This window comes from Carassius auratus, unplaced genomic scaffold (genome assembly GCF_003368295.1).
Source record: "Carassius auratus strain Wakin unplaced genomic scaffold, ASM336829v1 scaf_tig00016366, whole genome shotgun sequence".
Classification (NCBI taxonomy): Eukaryota; Metazoa; Chordata; class Actinopteri; order Cypriniformes; family Cyprinidae; genus Carassius; species Carassius auratus.
The window spans coordinates 43,074-61,645 of NW_020524669.1; the positions used below are offsets into that span (position 1 = coordinate 43,074).

Here is an 18,572-nt window from a genome sequence, read left to right on the forward strand (position 1 = left end):
TTTTATGCAACTCTTCCTGGGAATAGCTGAATAGATGTCAACATACAGGTTTTAATGTTTTATTTCTGGTCTGTGCACATCCACAAAGCCTCACTGTATGGCATTGTCATTCACACTGATCCACTGGCATCGACCTTCAGTGAAAATCTAAAACTCTCCACATTTATTGATGAAAAGCACTGATTCGGTACAGTTTATATACACACACTTCAAGGGCCATGCAGTATTTGTTTGCTTTCTCGACAATCAGTAGCAAAAAGTCTTTAACCTAACTCACAAAAGCTTAATGTGATGCAATGCCAGTCATACATAAATGCTATTAGTTAACCATGAAGATATTTGATCTGAATCTGATATTATCTGATGTTTTCAACTGAATAAATGTAATTGTATTCACAGGTTTATGCTGAATTTAGAATAAATATGTACACCCACACAGTGCAGAAATTCATTAATGCCTTACTGACAATTATACATCCAGTGATGTTTATTATATTTTATGTTAAAATGGTGTAATCCAAATGGATGCACACCTTGTATTTAACTCTAAACTTTTTTGCATAGATCCCAGATACAGTAAAAGGGGTGTCGAATTGGAAATGAAAATAATGAAAAGGAGGTGGATGTGTTTGAGTGTTAGCCGGCGGGTACTTCAGGATGGACAGGAGGACGAGATCGGGACGGAGGATAAAGTTCAGCTCTGAAAGAAGCTTCTGGAGTGACATGCAATGAGGAATAGTGAGGCAATGTTCAGCAGAGTGAAAAGATGATTTAGCTGGTGGTTGAGATGGCAATAAAGGAGAGGATGTGTTTACCCTGTCCTGGAATGATACAACTTTCATTTTCTTCTGACTTCAATTCCAGCACGTTAGCAGTGTTTGTGCGATGAACAGGATATGATGTCATTCTCTCTGCTGTTTAAAAAAAGATAAATAACAAATAAAAATACAATCTATCTTTCTTGCATCTTAAATTTGTTCTCCTTTAAGCCAAGAGGTCAATCTGTGACGTGTCACGATTATTTTCACCACTGAAGAAAACTAAATAGTGAATCAGTGAGAATGCAATCACACATTTAAAGGCAAAGAGAGCGACTCTCAGAGGCTCAGTGATAACAATCATATGCTGTTTACAGCAGCAGGACAAACTGTTTGTCTAAAATACAAATGAGCGTAATTCAAAGCCTCTATTAGTGCAGAGCATTATCAGAACCGAGGACAGATTCATGACATGCAAAAAGCACAAGTGTCATACAGCTAATGGCTCTGACAATCACACTTGTATGACATGTTTATGACATGCATGTTTATGACATTTATGAAATGCTCGCTGAACTGTGCTGAATTTGTTCTGTGTTTGGAGATCTCTGGGCAGTGGGATTGTGTCGAGTCTTATTACATATGGGATGAAACCATACAGAAATGTTTCAGTCAATATTTGTACAAAATCTTTAAAGATTTCCTTTAAAGAAAACAGGTGATTCTGTGTTCCTGTACACAGTAGAGGTTGCATGAAAAGCCTAATTGCAATGTAACTTGCTCTGGATAAAAGCGTGACTAATGCATGACTAGTATCTTCAATGTTGCAAATGCAAATTGCCTGACATACAGTATTTGTTTTTCATTATGCATAAATAACTACATTGTTAGTGTCATTCACACACACACACACACACATACACACACATACACATACACACACACACAAAGCCTCGCAAAACACAAACATGAAAAGAATGCAAAGTCTTGAGACTCAAGTGCAATGGGCAAAAACATCAGTCTAGCACTTATTTACATCACAAAGAAATACCTTTGAAAAGTACTGCAGTCAAATGCAAAACGTTCTGTGAAGTTACATTCGCCTTAATTAAGACTCATTATGGTTCGTCTGAATACTCGTTTCTGGCAAGTGTGCATTAAAACGAATTGGGGCACACACACCCACACACGTTACTCACACACAAACACGAGAGAGAGAGAGAGAGAGACAGAGAGAGAGAGAGACAGGGGTCAGGGGTCGCACATTATCTTTGTACACATAAGCGACAGAAACTTGTTGTCAACTCTTTCCTAAGACTTTTAAGTTATAGATTTTAATGATGTTTGCAGTGCAATATTTGACGGTAAGGATGCTAATGATATTTTTGTCAGTTATGGCTCATTAGCGCTAACATTGCTGCCTACTTTAGACAATCAGACTCAGAGGTGAAACAGTGTGGTATGATCACATTTGAATGAATTATAGCATTTATTTGAATGAATTATCAAAAGAGAGAGAGATGCATGAAATGATTTCAATGTACTTCGCGGAGGGTGGTTGTTGTCCTCCACCTCATGCATTAAATCGTTTAACACTCAGCTAGCCGTGCATTATCCCTTATGTATAAGAGACTATGGGCTTCTTCAAGCAATCACATGAAGTAGTGATATGTATACTCACGTACTCATGTGGTGTGCATTTAAACAGAGTACATGGCTGTCTGTCTAACCGCTGTCATTGCTGATCTCTCACTGACATGAACAGGATCCAGGCTTGATCTCTGATAATAAAAAACAGCGTGCTTACTGTGAGTCTGATTGTTTATGACTGCGGTTTTTACACTATGTTCATGTTTAATTCACTCTTGAGCACAGACTAGCTGTTTAAGTAGTTGACTAATCGACTATTCTGTGCATCCAAGCCACATATACAGCCATACATTTAACAACTTATCCAGTGAAACCAACTTATCAAGTAAAACATATTTTTTTTTACCTGTCTATTAGCAGACTAGAGGTCATCAAAACATGACAAATATGAACATAAATGAAGCCTAACATGCACAAACAAACTCAAAAGAAATAAATATCCTTCCAAAACACCTGGTTTCTCTATTGTTTGAAGGCCTGTTGTTAGATCCTACATCTTGTGTTAAAGAAACTTTATCTGTTTTGTACTATACCCTTATTCTGTGAAACACAAAGGAAGTGAGGTCCGTGTTGTCTGAATCCAAATGTTCCTCAAAATATATTCTCTTTTTCTTATTTTATCTCCAGTTTCCCTTTTAGGACACTGCAAAAAGATTGATTGAGCTTCTAAGGACATTTGAATTAAAGTAAATACATTTAAACTGTGTTTATTGTCTTGAGTTACTGTAAAATAATAATCATCACTGTGATTTCATGATGATTCTTGCCTAGTAAAGTGCATATAAGGGTTGTGACACATCTTTTAATGTGTTTGTGTGAGTGCATCATCCTCCAGAGCTTGTGTGGCCCTCAGTGTATGTCTGTGGTCTGTGTGTGTGTCTCTGTGCTGCACTGTTCTTCTGAGTGAGTGTTTGTGAATAAGCCTTCTTGTGTTTCCTTTTGATCCAAACCTGTTTTACAGCAGGTGGTCTCAACGTCCCCCGACTGCACCTCAGAGCTGAGCTGGAAGATTCAATAAAAAAGACCAAATTAATGAACGTGTCAGAAGCAGAAATGTGTGAGTGTTGTGTTTCATATAAAGTAGAATTACTGCAAAAATAAATAAATAGAGAAAGGACATGAAAATGCCCACGATCACATAACATATTATATTTTACCTAGTCTGGGGGAAAAAATAACAAGCTTAAAAAAATCTTAATAAAAAGTAGGTTTGTTTGAGAGTTTGCCAATTGAAAGTGTCCACCGTGATAAAAAATAAATGTGTGTGTGTAAGAGGGTGTTGTGTTGAATCTTTTCTGTCTGCATCCCTGTGAAATTTGATTTCTTATCTCAAAGGTTTATGATAAGGCTTTAATTTGTGAATGATGGTTACGATAAGGAAAATAACTTGCGTTAAAAAACTGCCAGTTGTTTTGCATTATCTGCCTAAGAATATCTTAACTTTTGGAAGGGCAATCAAATTAAATTAAAAAAAAATCACAGCTGTTATTATAAAAATGACAGATCAAGTGTGTGCATTAGTTAAGCACAATGATTCAAAAGCAGCAGTTTAATATTCAATGCATACATTAATTTCTCATACATCCTATATGCTTTAAAACCAGTGTGTGTTTCTGAACCTGGTAGTAACAGGAATAAATGTAGACAGAAATATGAATGATGGCTTTGAAGTCGAGAGGGGAAAAAGAGGCTAGAATGAGAGGTTTTGGTGTGAAGCAAGCAGCCTAAAATACACACACACACACACAGGCCTTGTGTGTCACTGAAGCCAGCAGTCACAGCATTGACTTTGATGAGAAAGTCTGTATGAAGTTCAGACCTTCTGTCGATCAGAATAAACATCCACTTGGAGGCTCTAAGGGGAAGGACCACTGAAACAGACCAAACCCTGATTAAAGAGGAGACAGTCTGTGTCCAAACATCTGTGTCACTATACTTCATAATAAGCAAAAAGCAATAAGTTCATGAACAGAGTCAACAGAGTACATTTCAGAGATTTACATATTTGAATTGCAAACAAGATTTCCATATATTTGGATTATACTGTTTAACTAAACTAATAAACTTCAGATAATGCATATTTGTCAGCCAAAAAATATATGACATGGGTTAGAAAATGGTGAGATGTCTACACTCAGAAACTCACGGCATAGTTCATTAACTATGTGCATCTATTTGATTTTATTTAAATAACCATGTTTTCACAATGCAGGATAGATAGATAGATAGATAGATAGATAGATAGATAGATAGATAGATAGATAGACAGATAGAGAACAGAGGTACTAAGCACAGCACAGCCTTCAGAGCTGCATTCATCCATCCACCCACTCACCATGCCTCAAGTTTTTCTTCTCTCACACTCCTCTATTTCTCACTGCACAGTCTATTCTGCACTTACAACCAAGCTCATCAAAAATTTATTATTTAGATTTGCATGTTGAACTGACCAATCAGGATCATGCAGGTCCATGATTCTCACAGACTGTATAATCATATGGCAGAATGTTTCATGCATGTCTCATACACTGATGTTAACAAACTCTGCTGATTCTACGTCTATGAAAAGGGTTTTGAAAGCATTTAAGCTGTAATTATATAATCTTTTGCTGCTTTACAATCGTGTTAATGAGATAATCAGCGATTGCACTGATGCTAATTTACCAAGGACACCATACTTAGACCTTTAAGCTGACTGCTTTCAATGTAAACAGTGTGGGTCTCTGTGGAAACGGGAACACTTTACATTTATTTATTCATTTATTTATTTTTCCTTACTGCTTTGGTAAATCATTAATATGACATTAAAAGTCACCATTATGTCAGTTGCAGATATAATCTCTTACAAGTTATGCATAAGTTACTTTTATGTCCATGTTGTCTTTTTATCTTCAAAAACTTTTAATCATCATTTATAAAACACAAAATTACCACAAAAAATATTATGCATGATTAATGGTTTTTAACACATTTTTTAACATGTTTTTTAACATATTTTTTTTAAAATGTTTAACTTTTTTTTTTATGTTACTAGTTTCTGAAAGTTCAGAGAACATTCAAAAGTAGCATTCCCAGTATGTTTGCTGAATGATCAAATAGAATGATCCTGTAACATTTGCATAACTAAGAATAAAACTTGTAAAAATGTATGTTTTTAACATTCAAAGAACACATAACTCATGTGAATATTAGTAAAATATTCTTAGAAGATATTTTTGTTAGCTGGGATTGCACATAATAGGAAATGACAAAAACATCTAACACCATTGAAATGTCTTCTCTTGGCCTGAACATGAAGGAGCTGAAATTGTAGAGCCTGAGGAGGACAGCTGTGCTGTTATCACTCACAGAAACTGTAAAAATCTAGTTTACTTAAGATGCCGCATTTACTAACGTTAATGATCAAGCGTGTATTTGTGACAAGGAATTTATATATTTAACAGCCCTGTGTGTTGGTTGGTACATTAGAGCCCTTGCTGTTATCTTTTACATAGCAAGTGATTGTCATTTTTGACAACAGTGTTGAATCACACAGTGAGTAAATGAGCATGAACTGATATTGCTTTACATTGACAATTATCTCTGTGTTTGTGTGTCTAGGTTTTATTATCTGAATGGGAATGAAATCTCTAAGAATGGCCTAAGAAGAAAAGCATAAAGATTAAACCACATTCTGGACACATCCCCAACATGATTTAAGGCCCATGAATACAACAAAATAATACTGCAATTCATATCTAACACTGCCAAGAGTTAGTCTTAGTCTTAGTCTATTATTATCTAATATCTATTCACAGTAGATGTTAATTGGGTGCCCTAACTTGGATTGATACTCAATTGTGTCAGTATGTAAAACAAACAAACAGATGATATAACCTCGGCCCACACACATATTCCAAAACAATACAGTCTTTGTGCTTCGGCTCCACTCTTTCTCACTAGTGTCCTTCAAGATAAGATGAGTTTTCATCCTTTACTTAATGCTTTCAGCTCCTTCAGATCTCAATTCAAGAAGGGTTCAAAAAGAAAAGAGAACAATAAGCTAGATGTGTGTTTTCATTTCCATATGTGCTACAGTTAAAGCTCATAAATTATTATACAGGTATAATAACAGAGTTTCATTTGTTGTTGCATTGTTAGAAAGAGACACTCATCCTTTCACATAGTACGATGAGGTGTGGGTAAAAAACTGAAAAGGTTTAGATAGCCTAATATATGCTTTGTTGTACAAACATATAGGTAACCACATTATTGTGCACAGGATCAAACATAAGCCCGATGCACACATCTCTATGTTCTCCACAAACTATGATATTCCCTCGCGTTACTTTGTGTATTTTAACTGCTCACACGAAGTTTGGATAGAGATAGCTATTATTTATTAAAATAATGCAGCGCTAAATGGAGCATTTTGCTTTGGATCCAATTGATTTGTAAAACGATCCTCGAAACGCTTTACACTTGCGACACCTGTTGACCAAAACCAAGTGCAACAAGAACACGGACCAAACCTATATTTAATGACAGAATATACAATGGCAATATACAAAACACATTAAGTGTATGTTTATTTTTGTTCTTAATTTGAATAATTTGTAGTGCTTGCTGTGTGTGTTTAATGCAAACATTTAGAGATAATTAAATATCACTCTCCTTTTTGCCATTATAGATACACCAACCTACATTATAAAACTGAACCCCGATCAGGTACAACTATATCAGACGCTGGTTTATCTGTTCATTGCCCTCTAGCGGAGAACCATTTAAATTCCAAAAGAATCAAACCAGTGTGTGACGTAATAAAGCATCGTTTGCTGAAACCACGTGATTGGTCGGCTTCATACGTGTTTCGAACCCCTGATTGATTCAGAACAAAAGATTCATAGTTTCGAAGCTTCGTGGAGAAGTGTTGTGATTTTGCCCATTACCACATTATACGTTCCTGTTTCAAATCGAAACAGATTTAGACGTGGACTCTCTAATAAGGAAAGCAGTGAATCAAACCTGACTGATTATATCTTCGAAATAACCGGGATGGAAAACTGCCTGGTTATAAAGATGGAGCAGCGTGAAAACAGCAGTACAATGCCAGATGTGAAGACAACAAACCGCCAATCCTCACGAAGGCAAAGGCGGGAGAATGAAAAATGTAAGCTGGTTATTTGCAACTTAGAAAGAATAAGTTAATTCGGTTATGGTGTGATGGCGACTATTGAAATATTACGTTACGTGTGTAAAATGATAGAGAAGTGTTTAGCTTTCTCCACATGTTTTGTGAGACCAACTAGGCTACTTTAAAAGTCGTTAACTAAAAATGACTCCAGAGATGCCAAAGGCCTTCATGATAGAGGTTTTAGACAATAAAAGTAATTTCATAGATGATTTTATAATTAAGGTAACTTTAACAATTTACCAGAGAAACAGGCCAGTGATAAAATGTAAAATTTCTCACATATGTTGTAATTGGATATACTGATGCCAAATATATTAAATGCCAAATGCGAAAACAAATGAATTCACCTAACAGGTTAGAGAAACTGGGGAGCAAAACATGATTATAGTTGGAACATATATGTTTACATACAGTTGAATAAACCGATATATTACCGTGTGATTATAATAATAACAGTGTCTGCAGACTCATGGTTTGTTTCTGAGTCTGTTATTTTGTTTGCTGTATGTAACAACAGAAAAGTTTCTAAAAATGACTAAATCATAGGCTAAGACCATTTTGCTCCTGGCCAACTAACTGCTCACCAAATAAATAAATAAAAATCAAACTAGCATCAAGAAGACCACCGCAACAATATTACAGTAATATTATTTATTGTTCTTATACTGATTACTGGGATCTTTTATGTTTATTTTAGATCAGAAGGAACTGAAAGAAGATTCGGTCACTAACCATCAATGTGGGATGCCTTTCATTCAAGAAGCAAACCATAAGCAGCACATGAGAATTCACTCCGAAGAGAAAGCTTTCACCTGTTCTGAATGTGGAAAGAGATTCAAAAATAAAAGGATCCTTAATGACCACATGACCAGTCACTCCGAAGAGAAAGCTTTCATCTGTTCTGAATGTGGAAAGAGTTTCAAAAAGAAGAGGGTCCTTAATGACCACATGATTGTTCACACTGGAGAGAAACCTTTCACATGCTCTGAGTGTGGAAAGAGTTTCAAACTGAAGAGGATCCTTAATCAACACATGAAAATCCACAGTGTAGAGAAACCTTTCACCTGCTTCGTGTGTGGAAAGAGTTTCAAAATGGAGAAGGTCCTTAAACAACACATGAAAATTCACACTGGAGAAAAACCTTTCACCTGCTCTGAGTGTGGAAAAGGTTTCACAGTGAAACAAAACCTTAAATATCACATGAGAAATCACACTGGAGAGAAACCCTTTACCTGTTCGGAGTGTGGAAAGAGTTTCATCGTCAACAAGAGTCTTAAGCAACACATGAAAGTTCACACTGGAGAGAAGCTTTTCACCTGCTCTGAGTGTGGAAGGGGCTTTGGTTTTAAACAATCCCTTGAGAAGCACATGAGAATTCACACTGGAGAGAAACCTTTCATATGTGCCGAGTGTGGAAACAGTTTCAGAGAGAGACAAAATCTTAATGTTCACATGAGAATTCACACTGGTGAAAGGCCATACGTGTGCCCTCACTGTGGAAAGTGTTGCAGATTGAGAAAAAACCTTCAGAATCACATAAGCATTCACACTGGAGAAAAGCCTTTCATTTGCCCTCTGTGCGGAAAGTGTTGCAGAATAAGACAAAACCTTCAGAGACACATGAGAGTTCACACAGCAGAGAAGCCTTACAGCTGTTCCGAGTGTGAAAAGAGTTTCACAATGAAACATCGCCTTACGAGACACATGAGAATTCACACTGGAGAGAGGCCTTTCGACAGTTCAGAAAACCCACCAGCTATTGAGTATGTGATATAGATTTGGCCATTTGACACAATAAGAATACATGGAATACCGTTACAATTAGTTTACTTGCAGAAACTGCAGGCGGTCTTGATGATTCATTAGCTGTCGGGCTTAAAGCATGCGTGCTAGTGTGTGCTAGGGCCAGTCGCGTTTCCACTGTCACTTCCGGGGCTTGATCGTGCCTCGCCGGGGCTTTCTCGGGGCCAACGGCCAGGGTTTTTTGGCCCGACGAAAACCTTGGGCCAAAGCGGGCCAGCTGGGGCTAGAGGAGGGGTTATCAACAAAGGCGGAGTTTCTCTGTGTCTAGAGAGCGTCAGCGCGGATCATTTCAGAAAGATAACAGCTATAACACCAGCATTAAAGACGTTTTAAAATAAGTTGAGCTCAAAACTCACTCTTAGTTAGCAGCAAGTGTTTGAAATAACTTGATCCGATGTTGATTATAATCACTAAACAAGGCAGAAATATTTATAAGCGATGTAAAAGACTATGCACGCTAAATATTGACGTTATGACTGAATAAGCAGGCTATTTTCATGAGCGTTAAAAATAAATAAAATAGAAATAAGTGTATTTATGTGTGATTAATTTTGAGTCCTGATAAATTAAATATGATCAATGTATCATGTATTCTATAGTTAAAACATAGATGCTTTTTAATTTGAGTATTTAACAAAGCATGCAAACAAACGGCTGCTTTTATCATGTTTGTTTTGAGATCGCGCATGTTCCAGTGACTTATTTCTTAGTTTTATGATAACTTCTCTTTGTTGGTGAAATGATGAGGTTGCATGACGTTGTTCTGAGAGGCGTGTAAAAGGCGTGTTTTAGTGACGTGTAGCGGTGCTTCAAGCTCCACTGTGGAAACCCTGCGCTATTCTGGCCTCGGTGCTACTGGCCCGATGCTATTAGCCCCAGCTGGCCCATTTTAAGCCCTGGCTCGCACTGGCCCGTGGAAATGTGGCTTTTTAAAACTTGTATAGCCCTAACAGAACTACATAGTTAATTAAATAGCAATGTTTTTGTGGGTTTTCTTCCATTATTTGTGTATTTCTTTACTCATTTATCATTTATATATAATCCTGTATACATTATATATAGCCTTACTTAATATTTGTTTGCCACATTTTTCTAATGATGTGTAATCTTACATTGTTCAACATTTACTAATGCATTATTAAAATAAAAAGTTGTGTCTGTTAACAGTTAATGCACTATGAATTGACATGAACTAACAGTGAACAACTGTAATTTTATTAACTTTAAAAAAGATTAATAAATACTGTAACTGTAAATGTATTGTTCATTGTTTGTTTATGTTAGTTGACTTAATACATTAACATTAACTAATGGAACTTTTTTTTTAAAGTGTTGCCTTAAAGGGTTTCTTTCTCCCAAAAATAAAATGCTGTGTTTTGCCACTCACCCCCGAAGCATCATCCTAGGTGTACAGTATATGACTTTCTTCTTTCAGACGAATCCACAAATCCAAGTCTAACTATCTGTTTCAAAAGTTACATTCACATTCTCTATAGATGCTAAAGCGAAGTACATTTCGGGTACAAGATAATAGATTTGTATAATAGTTGTCAATGTAATTATTATTATTTTAGATCTGAGGGAAGTAAGGAAGTAAAAAAGGTTCTTACATTTGTTAGTTAACAGACGCACACAATCAGACAGAGACGCAAGATGAACGCACAGACCCATGAACCACAACCAATAGAGGAAAACCGTTGGAATTGTGAATTCAAATTGCGGACGCGCGGGAGCGGAGCAGATTTCAGCCAAATACGAAACAAACATCAGTCCTAAGAGAAGATATATTCATCGTTATAGGCCTATTATTGAGCACTGTAAATCAATGAAATTATTTTCTAAAGATTTTGTCAGTAACAGTTTAAGCATTTTAAAGCTGGTTATATTTAGGACATGTCATGGAATTATAAATCTGTTCCGTCACTTTCAAAAACCTATTTAATGCGAGGAAACTTTGTCATTAATGTTTTGACGTGAACTGCTTATGAAAGTTTGATTTAACAAGTTATTCCGAATTAATGAAGAAAACCTCTTGAATGTGTATTCCTTAATTAGAATAAGGTACCTCCGCCAAATATTCTGTTAAAGACAGGTTAAAAAAAAAACCTTTGTTTTCAGTTCTCTGTTTGTTTTTTGTTTTTTAATGTAGGCTATTTATGTTTTTAAAACATATTTTTTCTTACTGAAAAGTTGAAATATTTAATTACTCTAACTACACTGTTTGGTAGACATTTTTTTTCCATTGGCTTTACATATTTCTGATTGAGCTAATGTTAATAAATAATTTAATAATGTAAATTGATGAAATCCATTTTACAGAAATTCAGTTAGTCCAATTGAAATATTATATAGTATTATTCATTTAGCTACATTCTATGGAAAATATATAGGCTAGAAGTATTTCGTGATTTATTTTCTTTGTAACTTACATAGCCTAACCTGACATTAAATTATACAACACTGAATTCACCGCCCTCTATTGGAAATACATCGAAATGGCCAACTTATGACGTAGCGAAGGCTCTTTTGCTGAAATCACGTGTCCTGGCTAGGTTGATGCGTGCTCCGAACCACTGATTCGAAACAAAAGAATCGTTGACGTTTCGGATCTTCATGAACCAGTGTTTTGAAAGCGCCCATCGCTGCATTAATAATGCTTATATTTCAAACCAAATCAGTTTCGATTGTAGAATGTCTTATAGAGAATAGAATGTATTAAAACTGACTAACGGGTAGCCTATTCTGCGAAATAAACTTGATCGATAAAGATGGAGCAGCATGAAAGCAACCAGACAACACAGGCACCAGATGTGAAGACAAAAACCTGCCAGTCGTCACCTAAACAGGAGCAGAACAGTGAAACAGAGAGTAAGTTGATTATTTGTCAGACACGCAAAATCGAAATAGTTAAATTAATCTGTTATTTGTTGATCGTGACATGTGTCAAATGATTTACAAGCCTAGAAGGGTGGTTATTCCAGATGTTAAAATGACCGCAATACTTGCGGATTTGTTAGAGCAACTAATTTTTTTTCTTCTATTGTTTTTTTATATCTAAAATCAGACTGAAGTCAGAGAAGCTAAATGTTTTTAAAATGTGATTTTCAGACTCTTGAATAAATGATCATTCATTCCTTATAATAAAATTAAAAAGACATCTACACCACTCTCTAAGCAGAATTTCTTTATTGACTGCCTTCCAAAACATTCTGCAAGCTGAAAATTGTTCAGTATAATAGAAAAGGGAATTGGGGGTAATTGAATTTAATAAATTATTTTTAAATAATTAATTTAATGTAATAACTATAAACTAGCTTTTATTCCTTAGTGATTATGAAGTTACTTCACACACACACACACACACACACATATATATATATATATATATATATATATATAAATCCATTTTGAATGTTAAAAATAGATAGTCATTTTATGTACTGCTTTTTTAAAGTCTACATCTAGTAGATTTAGGCTACATGCTCTCTCCACATTGAATGTGTCCCAAATGTGTATAAAATAATAGTGGTGTGAACATGACAGAAGCTGACTTTTGACTTAACATAAAAACTTAAGGATTCATCATTGATGTTTGATCTATGATTTACAGTAAAAATTAAAGTTACAGAGCAGTTACATCTGCTTCTGTTTATTTTTATTTTTATCACATGAATGTACAAAATAACTCCATCATGGCTTTTAAGGTTTAAACATTTAGATAAAATACTAAACAAAACTCTGTTTATGTTTTATTAAAAAAAGAATGAGCATTTATATACATTTTCCATACAATTATCTGATCTGGTGATGTTTTGATGACCTCTCACATCTCACATCTCACTTTACTGTTATAGAGCAACAGAGTGAGAAATAACCAGAGTGTTACACTCACCCGACTAAACCTTACTCTTATCTGGGTCAAGGCCCCGATGTAACCCCTCTGGGTATTACTCGCTGAGCTCCGAGCAGGATTTGAACTGGAATTATCGGCATTGCAGGTGTTTTCCCATTTTAATTTTGGTCTTTTAACCCCGATCACGTTTCCTCTTTCCTGTAATGGCCATACATTTGTGTATGATTGTCACAAGGTGTTGCTTGGCCATTTGGTTCCACAGAATGGTTATGTTTTTGGAACAATGGAGGGTCTTCTTTGATCAATTTTCAGACCCAGACCCAGTTGAGATTTAGCAGATATAAGGAAGACAGTGGACTCAGACGATCAGGCACCACTGATTAGTTTTTATGATCAATCAATTACTTATTGGGGAATCTCCTTGATCTTAAAAAGTGTTGTGTCAATTTGTTGGACTCTGGTTAATGGTAAATCCTACAGCTACTTGAGAGCAGAAGAGTCAGGTATTACCAACACAGCTCTTGTTATCTGTCCTCCATTACATTCACTTCCTAAACCTCACTCCTACCTGGGTCACGGCACCAATGTAACTTCTTCAGGTTTTACTCCCCTCATTCACTCCAAGCGGGATTTGAACTGGCGTTACCAGCATGGGAGGTGAGTGCACTAACAAGGACTCTTAAGACCACAGCTTCTAACATCAGTTGCTAGTGCACCTCTTGGGGTCAGGGGAGTGAGGTTTTACCCACTTGCTTTGGGCTGACAGTGGAAACGTGTCTAATGTGACCACATGCATCCCTAACCACCCATGAAAGTGGTTTGATTTTTGGATCCTGTTTAAACCTATTTTGACAAATACAAGTGAGTTAGCACCTTTTAGGAGATCTAACAGTATCTTATCATGGAAAATTCTGTAGGCATGGACATTAAAATCGTATGTCAAAGACCTCTGTCGCATTCTGCTGTTAAATTTCCCTAGCTCAATCTCACCTTGATTATCATTGAACTGATTTTTGACATTGATATTTTAACATTTGTTTTAGATCAGAATGAACAGAAAGAAGATTCTGTCACTTGGCATGAAGGTGGGATGCATTTCTTTGAGCAAGCAAGTCTTGAGGAGCAAATGAGAATTGACTCTGAAGAGAAACCATTCAATTGCTCTCAGTGTGGAAAAAGTTTCACAGTGAAACAAAAGCTTGAGGCTCATTTAAGGATTCACACTGGAGAGAAACCATTCACCTGCCCTCATTGTGGAAAAAGTTTCACGCAACAGGGTCAGCTTAACATTCACATGAGAAGTCACACTGGAGAGAAACCTTTCATCTGTCCTCAATGTGATAAGAGTTTCACATCGAAACAAAGCCTTAAAAGTCACATGAGAATTCACACTGGAGAAAAACCTTTCACCTGCCCTCAGTGTGAAATGAGCTTCACACAGCAAGGATACCTTAAACGTCACATAAGAACTCACACTGATGAGAAACCTTTCACTTGTCCTCAGTGTGGGAAGAGTTACAAAGTCAAACAAAGCCTCGAGAGTCACTTGAGAGTTCACACTGGAGAAAAGCCGTTCATCTGCCCTCAGTGTGGAAAAGGATTCACAGCAAAACAGTGTCTTAAAAGTCACATGAGCATTCACATTGGAGAGAAACCTTTCACCTGCTCCATCTGTGGGATGAGCTTCACACAACATCAAAGTCTTAAACGTCACATGTGGACTCACACTGGAGAGAAGCCTTTCATTTGCCCTGAATGTGGAAAGAGTTTTGCAGTGAAACAAAGCCTCGAGAGTCACATGAGAATTCACACTGGAGAGAGACCTTTCTCCTGCCCTCAGTGTGGAAAGAGATTTGCAGTGAAACAAAGCCTCGAGAGTCACATGAGAGTTCACACTGGAGAGAAACCTTTCTCCTGCCCTCAGTGTGGAAAGAGATTCACAGTGAAGCAAAGCCTCGAGAGCCACATGACCACTCATACTGGAGAGAAACCTTTCACCTGCTCCGAGTGTGGAAAGAGTTTCACAATGAAGCAAAAGCTTGAGAGACACATGAAAATCCACACTGAAGATAAGCTTTACATCTGCCCTTTATGTGGGAACAGTTTCACAATGAAGACCAACCTTGAGAGACACATGAAAATTCATACTGAAGAGAAGCCTTTCGCCTGCTTTGTGTGTGGAAAGAGTTTTAGAATAAAGCAAAACCTTGATGGTCACATGAGAGTTCACACTGGGCTGAAGCCCTTCATCTGCTGTGAATGTGGGAAAAGTTTCACTGTGAAACAAAGCCTTGAGAGTCACATGAAAATTCACAATGAAGCAACGGCGTTCACCTGCTCCGAGTGTGGAAAGAGTTTCACAGTGAAACAAAACTTAGAGAATCACATGAGAATTCACACTGGAGAGAAACCTTTCACCTGCCCTCAGTGTGGAAAGAGTTTCACACAACACGTACACCTGAAACGTCACATGAGAATTCATTTTGACGCAGTTGGGGAATCTTCTCTGCTATCTCCTGTCTACACCATCCATCCAGATGAAGTGATAGCAGTCATAGCGTATCAGGACACCCACCAGCTGTCGGAGCAGAGTGATGTAGTCAATCTGTTTATATGATTATTTGGCCGTGACCAATAAGAGACCAATGGGACAATTTGGTCAGGATGCCACTTTTACACCCCTACTCTTAATGAGAAAATGTTTCTGTTGATCATTATAATGGAAAATGCACTGTTTCCCCTTCATTTTAAAGTTCCACAATTATTCTACATATTCTAAATGTTTGTTGTAATTGTTTGTTAAAGGGATACTCCACCCCAAATTGAAAATCTTCAATCACTTACGACCATGTCGTTCCAAACCCGTAAAAGGTTTGTTCGTCTTCGGAACACAATTTAAGATATTTTGGATGAAAACCGGGAGGCTTGGGACTGTCCCATTGATTGCCAAGTACCTTACACTGTCAAGGTCCAGAAAAGTATGAAAGACATCATCAAAATAGTCCTTCTGCCATCAGTGGTACAAACGTTATGTTATGAAGCAACCAGAATATTTTTTTGTACACGAATAAAACAAAAATAACAACTTTATTCAACAATTTGTCTCCTTTGTGTCTCTCCACATCACTGTTATTCTTGTTTTCTTTGTTTACAAAAAGTATTCACGTCACTTCATAATGTTACGGTTGAACCACTGATGGCAGATGGACTATTCTGACGATGAGTCAATCTTTCCAAATGGGATTGTACCAGGAAACCAGCAAATCTTTAAAAATTGGTTCCAGCATAAAGGATAAGCACAGGTGAGTACCATTTGGAAGGACAACAGTTTGTCCAAAAAAAAAAATTCTTTATTGTTCTACTGAGGAAATAAAAAAATGTAAATAAAAAATCAAGTCAGAACTTCTCATTTTTGGGTGAAGTGTCCCTTTAAGTTTCATTAATCTGTGAAAAGCAGAACTGTAACACATGGAAAGTGCTCATTTTACATGAATTTATCCAAGAAACACACTGGTTGTTGTTTAAAGTAGGTTAAAGTAGTCTATTCATGACCACATACACAGTTAAGCAGAAAATCCCTAAAACCTTTTACTGATATAAGAGCATGTATGCTTCTGTTTAGATACAATCAGAGCTTTGACCAATACAAATATCTAAGGTTTTTCAATAAACTTCTCATTTCTTATCACTTTATTTCCCACCTCATGCCCTTCTCCTGCTACAGAAGAGTTAACTTGAGAGTACTTTTGAATAGTTTCGAATGTCAGACAAAAATCTTCCTGGCAGGGAGGCAGTGACGACTTCTAAAAGGACTGGCCCAGTTTTTCCTGACTGAACTGCTGCAAAACAGAAAGTCAATGTTAGTTGTTTATCACTTTCATTCAGAGATTGTTTCATCCTTTTGTGACTGATGTACAGTATTGTATATATAAGTGAATCAGCTATCTTGAGGTAGAAAAAAATGCAGGACTTGATTTTGTCCATCTGAAATTGACTGGAGCATTGTTGTTTGCTATTTTTATGATCTTAGGTCATTGTACACACATCATGAGATAAGAGATGTCATTTCAAGGGGTAGGGAAAGTTATTTTGATTAAAAATTAAAAGAGCACATTAATTGTAAATAATAATAATGATTTAGAAAAAAATTTATAATAATTTTAAGTATTTTAGAATAAATATTTCATTCTTCAATTAAATTGTAAATTTTTATTTATTGGTGACTTTAATATTTAAGTGTCATCAAATATTATATTATATGAGACTTTGCAGTCTCAGGATTGAAACATTAATGATCAAAATATTTTCTATTTAAAAAAAAAAAAAATTTATTCGATTTAAATCAGACTAACAATTTAGCTGTTGTTTTTATTCACAAATTGTAAGAAGGAACAGCTAAACTAAAGTGGTTCTATATGAATGTACTTAAGATGACTGCCTCGCACGCAAAATAGCCTACAAAACATTATGGTGGGACTTAAAAAAAATGAAACATTTCAAATCTAAAGTCTGATTTAATAATTTTAAAACAACGATTAGATTTAGATTTTCAAAACCCTGAATAAAAATTCATAATGCGTATATTTCCGTCAGAGTCTTAATAGCAGATGAGTTTTACACAATATGAATTTCAAAGTACATAGCTGTGTTTGTGTGTGTTGGTGTGTGAGCCCTGTGATGGACAGCTCATCTGTCCAGGATGTTTCCCCGGGATAGACCCCAGCCCCCCATGGTCATACAGCGGATAAGAGGTTTGGAGAGGGGACGGATGGATTATCTGTGTGATTATCCATTTTGAGGGCTGTTGCTATGTAGATTCTGTCATATCTGTCATCTGCTCAGAATCAAGATGGCCATCGTAGGACTTGCAGGTTGTAACGAAGACAAAGCTTTTTTTAGGCAATGTATTAGTCTTTGAATGTAAATAATCCTGTCAATTCCTACCCAATTTTTGGTCAAAAATGTATTTTTTTTATGTGCACTGAATATAGTATATAGTCATAGAACATAATTTTTTTTGACCTGGTCATATTTTGTACCATCATGATGTTTTTAAATGTTTTATTCCTATAGATTATTTTAACACCTAACCTGTGTCACAAAAGTTGCAGTTTTTTTCTGTTTTTTTCTTATTAAACGTGTATGTTGTTGTTTTGTTTTGTTGTATTGACTATTTAATTAAAACACATCACATGCTGTCATCACCTCTCTTTCCAGTTTTATTTTCACCCTGACACTGAAAGCAGGGAAACAATGGCTACTGTACAATATGTCAAAATAATGGCAAGCACTTAATATTCATCCAAACAAAACATTTTGTTTAACACAACATAGA

At 36.1% G+C, this 18,572-nt stretch overlaps 1 protein-coding gene and 1 long non-coding RNA gene across 4 annotated transcripts; one reads left to right on the forward strand and one right to left on the reverse strand.

Annotated features, from left to right (window-relative positions):
- Nucleotides 1–821: 821 nt before the first annotated feature.
- LOC113075091 (uncharacterized) lies at nt 822–11,115 on the reverse strand. The gene is made up of 4 exons (XR_003280890.1): nt 10,995–11,115; nt 3,359–3,410; nt 2,440–2,539; nt 822–914 (listed from the first exon to the last, which is right to left on the reverse strand). It is a non-coding gene; the product is annotated as an uncharacterized LOC113075091 (long non-coding RNA).
- Nucleotides 7,270–17,377, forward strand: LOC113075088 (gastrula zinc finger protein XlCGF57.1). Of its 3 annotated transcripts, none has more exons than XM_026247812.1 (3): nt 7,270–7,557; nt 8,279–9,076; nt 14,323–17,374. In XM_026247812.1, exons 1-3 carry the CDS (start codon nt 7,443–7,445, stop codon nt 15,852–15,854), a joined length of 2,445 nt encoding a protein of 814 aa, XP_026103597.1. In that variant the 5' UTR covers nt 7,270–7,442; the 3' UTR covers nt 15,855–17,374. The 3 variants fall into 3 exon arrangements, 2 of the variants coding, with proteins under 2 accessions (XP_026103597.1, XP_026103596.1); XR_003280889.1 differs by lacking the exons at nt 7,270–7,557; nt 8,279–9,076 and adding an exon at nt 11,889–12,252 and having other exon boundaries at nt 14,281–16,750; nt 16,801–17,377; XM_026247811.1 differs by lacking the exons at nt 7,270–7,557; nt 8,279–9,076 and adding an exon at nt 11,889–12,252 and having other exon boundaries at nt 14,281–17,377.
- Nucleotides 17,378–18,572: the final 1,195 nt, after the last annotated feature.